The following is a 15539-nucleotide window of genomic DNA, read 5'->3' as shown; positions in this document are numbered from 1 at the left end:
AGAAGGTAAATAATTACTATGGAATAATATGTTTTGGAGAATATGATTTTTTTTTTTTTATTCTAATAAATCACAATAGACGTAAGCACTGAAAACATCTTGAACATTTTTTGTCGAGAATTTTCCTTTCTAAATGCTCTTCTTCTGAACGCAATGTTACCCAAGTGTAAATTGTTCCGTTATTACTCACTCTTTTGTTTTTCCAGTCTTCATTGCAGTGTTCTCCGCTATTGCAGCTGAATGATTTTTTGAAAGAACACATTCACCCCGCACAACAAATCGTTTCTTTTCGTTTTCTGACAGAAGTGTGATAGATATTTCGTAGGTTACCCACAGGAGTCAAAGGTTGTGTGACCTTTCACTTTCAATTTCATTTTTATCGTTGATTTAGTTTCGACTCAACTCTTCTGTTTGGGTGAGTACATGTTTGTTCTATCCTTCTTTCTGGTATAGTTTGGTTAGTAATGAGTCAGTGTTATTTTTCGGATTAAAGCACGTTTCTTAAATGAGAACATATCTTCAGTGGTGACTCTTAAGGGAGGTCACTACAGTAAAAAAAAAATATTTTCATACAAACTAAGGGTACAAAGCTTCAAAGAGGTGTATAGAAGAATTGCTAGTTCATTACAGTGGCGGATCTAAAAGGTAAAAACTGGGGGACGCAGCCAGAATCCGGACTTTGATAGGTATATCATGAATTTACAATTTTTCATGAGTCCTGCAGTAGTTTCCAACTTAATTATTTCCCGATGGTTATTATGGCTAGATTGTACGTTGACATTGTGTTCAAGTATAAGAGAAAAACTGCAACTAAAATTATATCTAATGTTTCAGAAATTTTCCAATAATGAATAACAAGCAACTCTTTCTATAAAATTTAAAAAATATATATAAACTTAAAAACTAGGAGTCCTAGGTCCTCCTGGCCCTAGGCTGTATTCGCCACTAATACATTATGTAAGCCTTTCTTCCTCCGTTACCTTGTAGTTAGTGATGATCAAATTGAAGTTACGTTATCTGTTGATTCTCTCAATTGTACGTTTTCGTTATTGTATATTTGTACACTGTATTTTACTGTAGTTATTTCCAGGCACGTAGCCAGGGGGTGAATCCGGGGAGTTCGGACCCCCCTTTCGAAACCAGAATTAAAACAATTAAGGAAGGATGAAACAAAAAGAAACGAGAACAAGAATAATTAGCGTTAAAAATTTAAAAAAAAAAGCTATAGCAAGCGTTTGGTTACTCTTTCTTATGAGGAGTTTTGTGTTGAGGAAACGGGGGAATGGGGGTCAAGTTAAAAATGGATACTATTGTAACGGAGCATTCCGAATTCTATATAGCTCCATGCTAATCCTATGGACTACAAATGACGATCGATAAACAGGTTCCTTGACGGCAGTGAACGAAGATAAGAAAGAAAAAAAAAGAAAGAAGACAAGAAGAACCGAGTTCGAATGATCTCGGAAGACCATATCTTTTTCACTGCTTTTTTAAAATATTCTTTTACTCGAGATTTCTTCATAGTTTGCTATTAAAATACCTACTAACATGCCCTCATTTTATTGTCTTAACATTGATCGAACCCGTTGTGTGGAGCCCCCCCCCCCATTACGAAATTCTGGCTAAACGAACCAATATATGTTGCCTGTAAAATAGTTTAGAATGATCGAGCCCCTGGTGTAATAACCACAGTATTTCGTCACGGATCTCCTCCTATTACGAAATTTTGGCTAAGTGCCTGGTTATTCCATTAGTCATTTTTGTGATAAATTAATGTTCAGCCTTTATGTGTTTCTGAGTAAAAGTCTGTAAAATTAACTTCTGCCAATGTAATATTTGAAATGAGAGTTCTGTAAGTAGAGCGACTTCCAGTTGCCCTCCTTTGGAATCAATCATATGAACGCTCTTGCCTAGGAATAGCGCTTTATCCATTCTTTTCGAATTCGGATGAAGGGAAGATTGTAAAACTATAAAGGGAGACCATATTCATCACCTACATGCTACAAGTACAGTACGTTTATCTTCAATTTGGGGGAGGATTCTAGCAGTGGTGGATCTAGAAGGTAAAAACTAAGGGGGTGCAACCAGAACCCAAACTATGTTAGGTATATAATGAGCTTACACAAATCACTTTAATTTGAAATATGTTTACGAAGTTCGTTAACAAGAACGAGGAATATCTAATGTTTCAAAAATTTTCCAATAAAGAATAAAAAGCAACACTTATTATAAACTTTCAAACATATATAAATAATACTTCAATTATTTTTGTCACTCAAAAAACAGGGGGGCTTAGGCCCTGAGCTAGACCCACCGTTGGATTCTAGAACTGTGGAGTAAATTTTCCCTCCTAACATTTCTGTATAAAACATTATCCGGAGAAAATCTGGAATCATCACTGCTTGTAGAAATAAAATTTATATTTTCACTTATGTGAATTTCCTTAAGACTCACCAGTGTTCATCTTTGACTCAAAGAAATTATCAGAACCACTCATCTTTTTTTTTTTGAAAGGTTGAACCGCTCATTCTTTTAACTGTGCGAATTCAGTCGTGGCTATTTGTTGCGCCAGACTGTCGAGCTCAATCGGGATTGAGCTTACTGATTCTACGCGATCTCTATAAGTGGGTAGCAAGCTAAAGCATGAGAGAGAGTGAGCCTTAAAGAATTTAATGAGCGAGAGCCCTAATTGATGATAGCGAACTTGATTAAGCTCAAGCAAATTCGAACCTTGAAAGGCGCGAGCCTCAATGAGATAAATAAGGGCGATCTTCATTGAGGATAGTAAAAAACCTAATCCTCGCTAGTCCCAATTGAAAAGTGACAATCGCTTATTAGCATACGCCTCTTCGTTGCGGGAGACCAGGTTCGATTCCCAGTGGGATTTCATGTGAGTCGGGTCACACATTAAACAGTAGATCCACAACTTATATAGCCGCGATGCTAAAAAGGCGTGTTAAACTTGTCAAGTGTGACGTTGCGTATTTCTTTCCTGTATTTTGCTTGTTGACGGGAAAAATATTGAAGATTTTTATGAGAGAATTCACATCGGTAAAAGAGGTAAAACTTTATCAGTTGAAGCTAAGGGAACAAAATTTAACTAATGCAGTCATACTCCACAAGAATTAGTACTTTAGATGTCTTTGTCCCTTAGGTTATAATGATTAAATTCTATTTTATTTCTACAGAAATGGTTACCCTCAGGACCCGCTACATATTATTATTATTATTATTATTATTATTATTATTATTATTATTATTATTACTATTATTATTATTAAGGTCGGACAATCAAACAACAATATTTGGTATCAGAAATACTTCGAGTTGAGAAAGATTGCTCTAAAGAGATATCTTGAGGGAAGAAAATTTTACTTCCTAACTGGAGAACCGCAGTATTAGTAAAGATAATTGATTTTTTTGGAGTGCGTTCAAAAAAAATGTATAACAAATTCCAAGTCAGATTAAATAAATGATAATATATCAGTGACAGAGACGATTGACACTGTAGACTCTTTCAAAGATTTTTTAAAAATTTAGGTTTCAATCAATGTAGAAAATATGAAACTATAAGCTTGAGAAAATTTTGAAGCAATTTATCTATGTCGATTTCTATTCCAAGTATCTCGAAAACTGATGTAATTCAAACAATTAGAACAGTTGGAAGGGGGTAGTATCCAAGAACTTGAAAATATTTCGTACTATATAACTAAATGACTGTAATAAGAATGTAGCAACAACTTTATCGAACATTTTTAGTATGTCATTAAAATTGGAATATTCCCTTCGAAACAAAAATAAGTGTATACTGTCCGGATTCACAAATCAGGCAATCGCGCAAATATTAAAAAACTATAGCCCTATAAGTTTAGTGAATGTTCTCTAAAATTTTTGAATCAATTATATATGAACACTTATATTTTATTATACAAAAAAATATTTGAACTAAGCACAATATGGATTCTACAATGCAGATCTCTCGTATTTTATTATCTTCACGTGTGTTGCATTAAAAAATAATTTACGGGTTTATCCTTTATCCTATATCGATATGTCAAAGGCCTTCGATTCCATTGATCATAAATTACTTCTTAATAAGGTACAGTATCAAATATCGGACTATCATTATCATACACTAGAAGTCTTAAAACTATCTGTCAAGTAGAACCTTTAAGGTAAAAATCGATAATGTATTATCTAGTCAAGGTCAAATAGGGAAGCTAATATCTCAAGGGTCTCCCTTAGAATCCCTTTTCTTGTCCTTATTCATAAATGATTTACCTGAGAAAAACAAAAATTTAAAAATATAACTGTACGTGAATGACATGTAAGTTTTAGAATAATTACTTGTTAGAAAAGGATTTACATATAATACGAGGTGTGTTCAGAAAGAAACAGAATTTTTGAAATAGCGCACCAACCGTCACAGAGAGAGCAATGCGGCTACTGAGAACACCTAACGGCAGGCTTAGACAACAAATTGCCATTTGCCTCGTTTTGCTGTGACCGTTAGTCGCCGAGCTACAGGCGCTGAAGTGAAAACGTGCACAAGCTGTTCGTCTGACTAATATGAATGAATGACCTTGAAGAACAACATTTATGTGTAAAAGTTTGCTACAAACCTTGGCAAAACATTTACGGAGACATTTCAATTACTTTTCAATTCATTCAGGGTCTCCTGATCCGAAAAAGACGCACATGAGTCGGTCAAATACCAAGGTGCTGTTGGTTGAGTTTTTTTTTTTTTTCATTAGAAAGGCACGGTTCATCATGAATCTGTATCATGTAGTCAGATGGTAAACAACAGTTGCACCAGGACACTTTAACGTGATTGATGGATGTTGTGTGCAAGAAGAGGCCTGAAATGTGGGGAAATTACACTTGGATGGTGCACCGTGACAATGCACCTACTCACACTTTTCTTTTCATCTGCAGTTATCTGGTGAAACTTAAGACTCTCGTTGTGCCCTATCAAACTTATTCTCTGGACTTAGTTCCAGCAGATTTTTTTTTCCTGTTTACCAAACTTAAAATCATTCTGAAAGAACGTCGATTCCACACCATAGAGGAGTTTCAGGACTATGCGACAAAAGGCCTGTGCACTATCCCAGAAAGTGTGTTCGAGGATGCTATCCAAAAATTGAAGAAACGTTGGGAACGGTGTACTGCCAGTAGAGGGGATTACTTTGAGGAGAACAGTTCTGAAAATGCTGTAAAATTTGTAATACAGATTTGAAAGCAAAAGTTCGGTTTCGTTTTGAACACACCTTGTACGTAAGTGGCACTGAAGTAATTTATGAGAACTCAAGGGGTCACGGTTGCTCAGTGGTAGAGCGCTTACCTCTCGAGCGTGGGTCCCTGGTTCCTTCCCGGCCAAGTAAGTTTGTGGCGGACAACATCGTGTCCGTGGGTTTTCTCGGGGTACTCCCGTTTCCTCCCAGATTCTCATTCCACCAGTTCTTCCATCATCATTCACTTGCCTAAATCATTGTCTCCCTTAGCCTAAAACGCTTAATCGTGGGACGTTAAACTGAAAAATTTCATTTCATTCCAGTAGAACTCAACTGTAGAAAAACTAAATGTATGAGATTTACGAACTAAATTCAATATTTTATCAGCATATGTAGAATCAATGAAATAATAATAAAAAAGAACAAATGAAATATATTGGTATTGTACATGACAATAAACTGAAATTTGATTGCGATGTAGCCGATATTACCTTCCCTGCTTGACCTTGACTACGTGATATAACACCGATTTTTACCTTAAAGGTTCTACGTGACAGATAGTTTTCAAATCTCTCATGTATGCTGATGATTGTCCAATAGTTGATTCCTTATTAAGAATTAATTTATGATCAATGGAATCGAAGGCCTTTGATATATCGATATATCTATATCTATCTATCTATCTATCTATCTATCTATCTATATCTATATATATATATGTATGTAGCATCAACCCCTAAATTATTTTTTAATGTAACACGATACAAATGAAAGGACTAGAAAAATTATACGTTTTATACTGTCAATGATCTGATTTCAAAAGTAGTAATTAAAATTTTCATTTATATAAGTCTCTTGTTAGATCTAAACTAGAGTTTGGTTCAGTCATATGGATCAGTACCTCTAATACACTAATAAATAAAATAGAAATGGTTTAGAAATGTTTTGTTAGGCTACTTAGTTATAACATGTTTTAAAAAGCTATAATATTTTCATAATTATGAATGCTGATTAAAAAATTGAGAACTACACAATCTATTTCACAGGAGGAAATTCACTGATAAATCATTTATTCAAATGCTTCTAGACAATAAGTAGGCCTACTGTAGAAAATTTTGTTTAGTAAAAGTAGGTATAAGAGTACTAAATTATAGAATAAGGAATTAGTCGGCGTTAATCCCATTAAGTTCGAAATCTGTGAATATTAAGAAGAGTTTCAAAATGTCATAATTGATACTGACATACTTGTATATTTTTTAAAAAAAAGGAACTCATAGAGTATTTGTCATATAGATTAACGAATATGTTAAATGTACGACAAAGAATTATCTGCTAATATTTAATAAATTTGTTAGATTTATCTCCAGTATATTTCAACCAATGTCACAACAAAGTAGTATTTTAGTTTAAGGGGCATGGAAATTTAAAAAAGTTTGACTATTTGTTTTAAATGAAACTGTTCTGGAAAAAAAATTAAATGAGATTGTCCTCAAAATAGTATTTTAGATCATTAACCATTTTTATTTGATCATATAGAGTTTAAAATCATTTTGGGTTAAAGAATTTGTGTATTTTTTTTTTTTTTTTTGCTTCCTAACAAGAGACTAACCTGTTAAAATTACAGTTGACTTTTGTTTCACTATTATTATTATTATTATTATTATTATTATTATTATTATTATTATTATTATTATTATTATTATTATTATTATTATTATTATTATTATTATTGTTATTAGCCTATTGTATTAGGTTCTAAATTATATAATATATTACAAATACTTTATTTTCTTAAAAGCTGTTCGAAGCACTCAAAATAAAATTATTATTATTTAGATTCCCAACGAGTTTGTTTCTGATTAGTTTTGTTTAAATGTCACAAACTCCAAATCAAATCTTGCAACCATATGCAGGTTGTTGGGAACATGAAGGGTGGAAAGTATTTAAAGTTAGTAACATGCTGGCAAAAAGAAAAAGAAGAGCATTGCTATGTAGATGTGTTTGTATTCAGGATGGAGTTAGTAAGCATGTAATAAGATTCTAGCTAGAAGAATGTGGCGGAAGCGGAAAAAATCTGTATCTAGGTCTTTTTTATGAATATATAATGTGAAGATTTAATGCTATTATTCAGTGTCCAACTTTCTTAATAGTGTTTTATAGAACCATAGACAGACATTATTAAAAATAAAAGTGGATTAAAATAATATATTTTAAAAGAAGGAGAAACTTTAAAAAATAGACAGTGTGCTCATCTAGAAAGTGCTGGAACTTTACATTTTACCGGGTGAGACTGTTTATATTATTTTTCTGAATTTTAACTAATATTGTTTCTAATTTTGCAATGTTTGTATTAGTGTTCTACTTTTCGTGTGTTTGTGTTAGTGTTCAGCTTAAATAATTTTTGTAGTGTATAGAATATGCATTTTAATTGTGTAAATAATCATATTTTAAACAAATGGCTGAACAAATAATAAGTAACAAACATTTTCAACAAGGTATAGAAATAATGGAAACTGATCACAATAGGGATTCATTGCCCGAACACAAACAAATTAGTAATGAAGAAGTTACACCTACATCAAATCTGAAAGCAATCACCAAATCAATTAGATAAATATCAATTAGGCAAATACCAAACACACCACTTAGCACTGTATTACATTTTTCTAAAATTTCAAAATGAGGAATTAGGACGTAAACATATAATGAGTATTAGTCGAAAATAATTTTTTCGCTGAAATCCCTGGACTAGAAAAAGTAAAGAATATAGGTCGTAATCTAGAAAGAGTACAATTTCGTTCGGGAGAAGAAGCCAATAAATTTCTAGGGCATTCAATTTTAACTCAACACAGTTAAGAATCTTTCATTCCTCACCACGCAATTTATTCGAGAGGCATCGTAAAAAGTATCGATACCGAGGTGGAAATAAACGACTTATTGAATGACATAAAATGCGATGTACGAGTAATCTAAGCAAGAAGAATATTCAGAAGAAATTAGAAAAACGAATTACAACCTATTACTACAGTTATGTTAACATTCGACTAGCAAGTCCTCCCTCCAGATGTAAAGCTTTACTATATAAAACGTACAGTATATACATACATTTCAACAATAAGACAATGTCTACATGGTTGTAAGAAATTTGGTCATAGGAGGGCCAGCTGTCGCCTCAATAAAACTCTATGTATAAAATACGTCGGTAATCACTCACTGGATTCTTGTTCCAATCTTCCACATTGCATTAATTGCGGGAAAGATCACGCTGCGAACTTCCCCCATTGTCCGGAGAGATTACGCCAGCAAACTTTATGGAATTAATGGCTCGAGAAAGACTATCTTTAAATGAAGCACACTCCATTCTAGGAAACATTACAATTGGGTGCAATTAACTCCCAATCTCAAGGCAGAAACACATCTAGATCATCAACATTTCATCCACCTCTCAAATTCACTTCTTTAACAAAAACCTACTTATCAGCATCATCCTACGAGGATATGCCTTTTCTAGTAACCCCTCAACATGAATATCCTGACATTCCTCCAGAAAATGAAAAAAAAAAAAACAACCTGATAATAAAACGCCGAGACCAAATGCTGCAACAAAATCAAGTTTCAATCTAGCTGGACTTTCACCACAGCAATCTTCGCAAAGATCAATCTCTTTTGCTTCACATCGCACAAATAATTTTACAGCACAGAGCAGTTCAGAAGATCAACTTCAATATATTCCTATTTCAAAGGAGAACTCTCACCACAAAAGGAAAATTTCAACAATCCATTACTCTCAAAAATCAAATTTCATTGAGAAAGATTATACATAATTAGAAACAAAGGGGAAGACAAACCAGTCTCCATTCAATCCCCTCTCATTGACATCTCATAATACTACTACAGTAACCAAAAATAATATTGATCAAAGACCACATGACAGATACGATAGATCTGACATACAGAAAAGAATGGGTGCGATCAAAAAATGCCTCACATCGTTCTTTGTTTCCACTCTGGAAAATAGATACTCCTCGCAACTTGCAACAGTACTCAATAATATAGACTCAATCTTAGATTTTTTAAAAAAATATGGCTGGACCTTATTATCAACGTTTACGATATTACAGTGAAATACCCAGAGTGTTTATGGAAAAAGTCACTATCTACAGCTATTAATCAATATATTCACTCCAGACATTATTTTTCTTCATTAAACATGGTTTAACCTCAGGATACCTTAAAAAATTAAAAATTATTACTGTATTAACCAATTCAAACATGGTTCTCACGGAGAAATTTCTATATGTATTAAAAACATATGCAATATCAAACACTCACTCCGGATTTCAACGCCATTCATCCTCATATTCAAACAATAGCCATAATAATTCAAAATATAAAACTGTTTAATAAATATATACCACCAAAAATTCAACAAAATTCAAACTTTTGGTACATGCTATTAGATAATAGTCATAGATTATATAATAGGCGATTTCAATGCTAAATCGAAAATTTGGGGGTCCTACAGAAATGATAAGTCTGGAAAAGCACTTCTACAAATGCTTTCAAATTCTAATTACATTTTCCTCAACGATGGCTCTCCTACTCGCATTTACGTAAATTCTTCCACTGCACCGCACCTAACTCTAACTAAATATGCACATTACATAGAAACTGAGTGGTCTACATACTTTCACCCATGCAGTAGTGATCACCTTCCGATAATTTTCAAAACTCATTATATGAGAACCACAGTAAAATCATCACAACCTGATGTACAAGGCCTTAGATCTAAACTTCAGCATGTTTGCTCCTATTTCAAGTGGACGGATTACCAAAGAATAATTCAAGACAAAATTATAATTTCAACACAACCGACTAATATATTTAAAGTAATCAAATCTACTTCATCGCCGCTAAACAATATAAAACTGCGAATAAGGGTACAATTATTCAAAAATCACATAATTATAGAAAACTCATATGGTGGAATAATGTATGTCAACAAAGCGTCAACGCTTGTGATATAACATTTAAGAATTTCCTTAAGCAGCGTACTTTCAATCTCTTTTTAGAATACCAAAGGAGAAAAGCACAATCAGAAAAGATAATCAATCAAATTAAACGCCAAAGCTGGCAAGAATTTTGTAATGCTTTATCAGACTTTACTTCATCATATAAGATCTGGTCTTATTGGAAGAAATTTAAAAAAATATCATTCAAATTCGGATATGCAACTATATGTTTATGATTTATCTTGGATACATCACTTTCATCAAAAACTGATCCCCTGTTCAACAAATAACAATCGCCTACTAATGAAAGAATTCTTGTTTAGTAACCCTTGCTTAGAACTAGACAAGGTATATAAAATAACAGGTAGCCCCAGTTCGCGATTAGCGTTCTGATTGGCTCCCTGGAGGTATCGGTGAAGATTTTTTCGCTTGCCTGCTTGTTACACTTCGCGCTTTACTCGTAAAACTGGATTCAAAACAATATAATTATGAACTTCCTTGTCTTACCAAATGCAAAGAATGAGTCTTTTTCTACTCACAGATGACACAATATTATATAATAAATAAACATGAATTTGGCTCAACTCATGTTGGACTCTTATAAAGCGTTCATTACTAGTAACTCATTGTTAGTAACTTCTTTCGACGTTAAGGGAGCACATGACAATGTTATTTTGGATATTCTTATTTTAAAAATGAAGTACCTTCAAGTTCTAGGAAAAATGATTCGAATAATCTATTATACTCTTATAAATCGTAAAGTTTACATAAAAATCAAAAAAACTCCTACTCGCAATCACGAGAAACTTCCCTAGGCGTTCTACAGGGCAGTACGCTGAGCCCTCAGTTTTATATATATATATGTATATATATATGTATATATATATATATATATATATATATATATATATATATATATATATATATATAGATAGATATATATAGATATATATAGATAGATAGATAGATAGATAGATAGATAGATCTGATTTATTTAATTTAAATTTGAATGTTAGTACAATGGTTTCATTCGCTGATGTAATTTTAAGTACTTCAGCTTCTATCGAACAAGGCATTAATAAAATTAAGGCAAAATGAAAAAAAATACTATACGATATAGCAAAAGTAATTTTTTCACAGCCAGAATTTGGCCCGAAAATAGTACTTTTAAACGAATCTAAATGTATGCCGATACATCTGGAGATGTCAAGCTAGTCTACAAGTTTATCATTAACAACTTCAACAAATCCTCATCACCAATTAACTCAAAACTTTAAAAAAAAAAAAATAGTGATTATAATGGAAAGCAGGAAGACTCCATACGTCAAAAACAAACCTTGGATTGTCACAGCATACATAAAATTACAACGTTACTACCAATATATACATAAATTATCGTCTCTATCTTGCTATGCATGGAAATATTCTGTAAACTTGGTTAACATTAAAGCTATAATACCATCTTACCTTAATATTAAAAACGTCGAACTTCAAAATCAACTTTATCAAAATATATGGCAAGGTCAAATACAGCAATATGTTCAAGATTATTTATTTATGTACACGGATGCATCCAAATATCCTAATTCGAATGTTGGAGCATCAATCTATATTGCAAATGGGGAGAACATTCATAAATTTCAATTACCTTACTATATGAACATTTATGACGGTGAAGCCTTTGAAATAAGACAAGCTCTACTATACGTTAAGAAACACAAAATCAACAAATCTTCCATATGTACAGGTTCACTAAGTGTACTAACCGCCCTTACCACAACTCATTGGAACAGTAAAGCCACATGGATCATCCTTAATATTAAATATCTCTATTCTTAAACAAAAGTATTCATTAATATTTGGATTTATGAGATCGCACGTAAATATAGAAAATAGCAACACAATCGATCTGGCTGCCAAAAGCGCATGTACGGAAGAAATTAAGATTTTATTCAAGCTTACTCCCCAAAATTTTTATCCAGACATAATAAAAACGCTTAATAATGAACTAACTTCATGACGAAATCAACAGCAACAAATTCCAGGGCAATTTTACTGTAATAATTATACAACAAGAAAGAACAAACACGACCAACCATTCTTTCACATCCTCTACTATAGATTAATTTTTTGGTACTGCATTAACGCCTTACAAATTGTATCAAATTAAAAAAAAAAAAAAAAGGAACTTATCGCTGCTGGTGGGACAAAGGAATTGGCACTACCAACCATTTACTGTTAGAATGTGAACTATATCAACCTTTAAGAGACAATCTTATGAAAAAAATGTATAATATTCATGGATATGCACCGTTGTCATATAAATACAAATTTGCTACGTGTAATTGGACATCTATAAAACTTATTATTCAATTCTTGATATCTACTGGAATCAATTTTTAGAAATAAACAAAAAAATTAAAAAAAAAGAAAAATAGAAACAAGAAGAAAAGTATTTCAAGAGCACACAATCAAAATCAGGATTTTAAAAAATCTTAGACATCTGGAGGATCATAGGAAAAGTTAAAACAATTGAAGTTTTAAAAAACTTAAGGTAATATTTATTTACTATACAAGTCAATTATATTTAAATATTCAAAAGAAGTCTACAACTACATATCAAGTCGGAGCCTCAAACAACTAAAGGATATTAATATGCAGAAACCTTCCAGAAGCAGTATATAAATAAGGAAACAACGTAACTTCTATCGACAATTCAATCACTTTAAATTTAGACAAAGCTACTACTGACAAATATAGGTTAAAACCAGATGAAATAGCATTTACGAATCTCACCCAATTCAATATATACTGCTTTCAGCGTTTATAATTAGTAAACTATTGTAACTCTAATCGAACTTTTAATTATATCAATTTTCAGCATTCACAGCACATTAGGGTGAAAAACCTGGTGCGAAAGTTGGACACTGTTAATAGTGAAGAAGAGAAGACAAGACAAGCATGTACTAAAGAAATGTTTCATGAGCTTTAGTAGTAATGCTATAGTGGAAGTTGATTGAAGTTTGGTTAAAAGGATCATGAGAACAATACTGATGATCGAATGTGTTAGGGTAGGATAGGGTAGGGTTAGCTTAGGTTTAGGGAAATTTGGATCCATTTTGTTAATAGAGTGTAATTTCTCGTCTCTCCGTAAGGATGCCAACTAGAACGGCTCTGTACACTTGCAGCCATGTTCGGAATACAAATACCAGAACTCCTTTCACACAATCCAACCATGTAGTAACTTTGCACGAAGTAGTTCCCTCCGCTTGCCAAATAGTTCCGTGTTTACAACCGCTTATAAAAACTAAACACAATTTACGATCTCCTTATATTTCATCAAGCACACTGATGAGCAAAATAACCATTTCTTTCCGGTAAATTTTCAAAATTTTGACGATCAACTTCGGAACTTGACCTATTGCTTAATTCAATCTTATACTTTTTCATCATTTATAGTGTAATAGCTGACATGGCTTATGGCTGCAGAATTTAATATTTTCAATCACAATAGTGGTTGAGGAACAATTTCAATATGCTTATAAAACATCCGTTGGTACTGTATAGCTGCATTGATGCATTTGCCGCTTACACTGAACTAGTGTACTATTTTTACGGAACAATTTTATAGCCAGTGTTCGTGTTAAATAAAGCTATAAATTTGCTTTCGTGTTAAATTTGCGATCTAACATACATGATTATAATACAAGGTACCAGGAGAATTTAGAAACGTCGTCTGTCAGATTATGCAAGACACGACAAAACTTTAAATATAATGGAATGAAACTGTTCAATTTGTTACCTTTACATGAATGCAATTTGGAAAACAAGCAGTTTGGCAAACACATTAGTAATTTGTTAAGAGATAATTGTGTATATATATAGCGTTACGGAATTTGAGGAATGCATTTATAATCTATAAAAAGTAAATGCCAACTGGTGAAAATGTGAGGGTAAAGTTCCCTAGACTGCATATACCTCCTTCCAAGATTCAAAACATGGTAGTAGTACTCAACTAAACCTATCATCGCCTAATCTACTACAACTATTCCTATTGCTACTGTTACTACGGAACTTCATCCGAATTTGAGAGATCTAATAATGGGGTTGGCCTTATAATAATGGTAATAATGGACTTTTGCTCATTGCTTTGTGGTAGTGTCATTAATGTAAATGTGAAATTGCAAATTGTATTGCTTAAGAGTTATAGTTTAACTGTTAGTTAGTAATAGTTTTAATTAGTCAATTAGTAATAGGATAAGAGTAATAGTTCTTTTCTTACATTTCAACATTTTTACAATTGAAATACTATTCTTGACAAAGTATAGGTCTATTGCTACTACTTGTCTAATGACTAATAAAGTATTCTATTCTATTCTTTTAATCCACGCTGGTTGTATCAACGCCTGCTCCCTCGTGAGATATTGTAGCAAAATTTAGAGCAGTGGTTCCCAATCTTGTTTGGCTGGTGCCCCGTTTTGTAAATCATCCATATTTCACGCCCCTCTACCTCCCAGAATTTTCTCAAAAAGGAGGCTCCAGCACTCAATTTTATTTTCTTCTAGAAGATGCGTTTCCCCTGGTTTAGTCACTCTTTAGATGCGAGTCTGTAAAGCTATACACGAGAGATAATTATTTCCAATATTTTATGTTCTTATATAATTTTCAGATAATTAATGAAGTTCGTTTGTGCAGCAATGGAGTTCTGGAGAATTACTTTGGAGAGATGGTTACAAATTGGTGGCGCCCTCTTCTATGTATCATGTTGGTTGCTCTTAGGACCGACGCTTATATACGTTTTCTGGTACTTGTTTTTCTATACAAGGTACTACTGGATTACTATCCTTTATCTCATGTATCTTTGGCTTGATAAAAATACTCCTGCAAGAGGAGGTCGAAGGTAAGTGATCATAATATTCTGATATTTAACAAACTTTATGTTGTTAGTATTTTAATGACATAAAAGACTTTAGCACTAGCAGGGGTCCAACTATGGCATATGACTCGAAATCTTTCAAATTTTATAGCAGTTGATAAAAATAACAGAAATATATGAAGTAATTACAAATAACATTTTGTATTAAAATCGTGTTATTTCTAGCAGCATTTTTCAACATTTTTTTTTCCTTTGGGGCACACCAAAGTACGTTTCAAATTTTCGCGACACCCCTGCATCTGATTTTCTTCCTAGATGCAAAAAAGCAAACAAAAATACATACATTTTTTTCTTTTTTAAAAAATTATAGAACGACTATGAGATACAAATCTCTCAGCAAATTACGGAAGGCTCTTGAAT

At 32.6% G+C, this 15539-nt stretch overlaps 1 protein-coding gene across 2 annotated transcripts in view; it reads left to right on the top strand.

Annotated features, from left to right (window-relative positions):
- Window positions 1–249: 249 nt before the first annotated feature.
- Window positions 250–15539, top strand: part of LOC145663002 (2-acylglycerol O-acyltransferase 2-A-like) — a 44216-nt gene continuing 28926 nt past the window's right edge. The window contains exons 1-2 of one of the 2 annotated variants that reach the window (XM_081729119.1): window positions 250–415; window positions 14913–15143. In XM_081729119.1, the coding sequence (XP_081585245.1) occupies window positions 14920–15143 (224 nt within the window). In that variant the 5' untranslated portion in view covers window positions 250–415; window positions 14913–14919. Of the gene's footprint in view, window positions 416–7286; window positions 7516–14912; window positions 15144–15539 lie in introns of those variants that run through there. The other variant, XM_081729120.1, reaches the window with a different exon arrangement.

This window comes from Thermobia domestica, chromosome 10, assembly GCF_964235325.1.
Source record: "Thermobia domestica chromosome 10, izTheDome1.hap1.1, whole genome shotgun sequence".
In the NCBI taxonomy this organism is placed as follows: Eukaryota; Metazoa; Arthropoda; class Insecta; order Zygentoma; family Lepismatidae; genus Thermobia; species Thermobia domestica.
The sequence above is the reverse complement of the archived record's forward strand: the minus strand, read 5'-3'. Positions and strand labels throughout refer to the sequence as shown.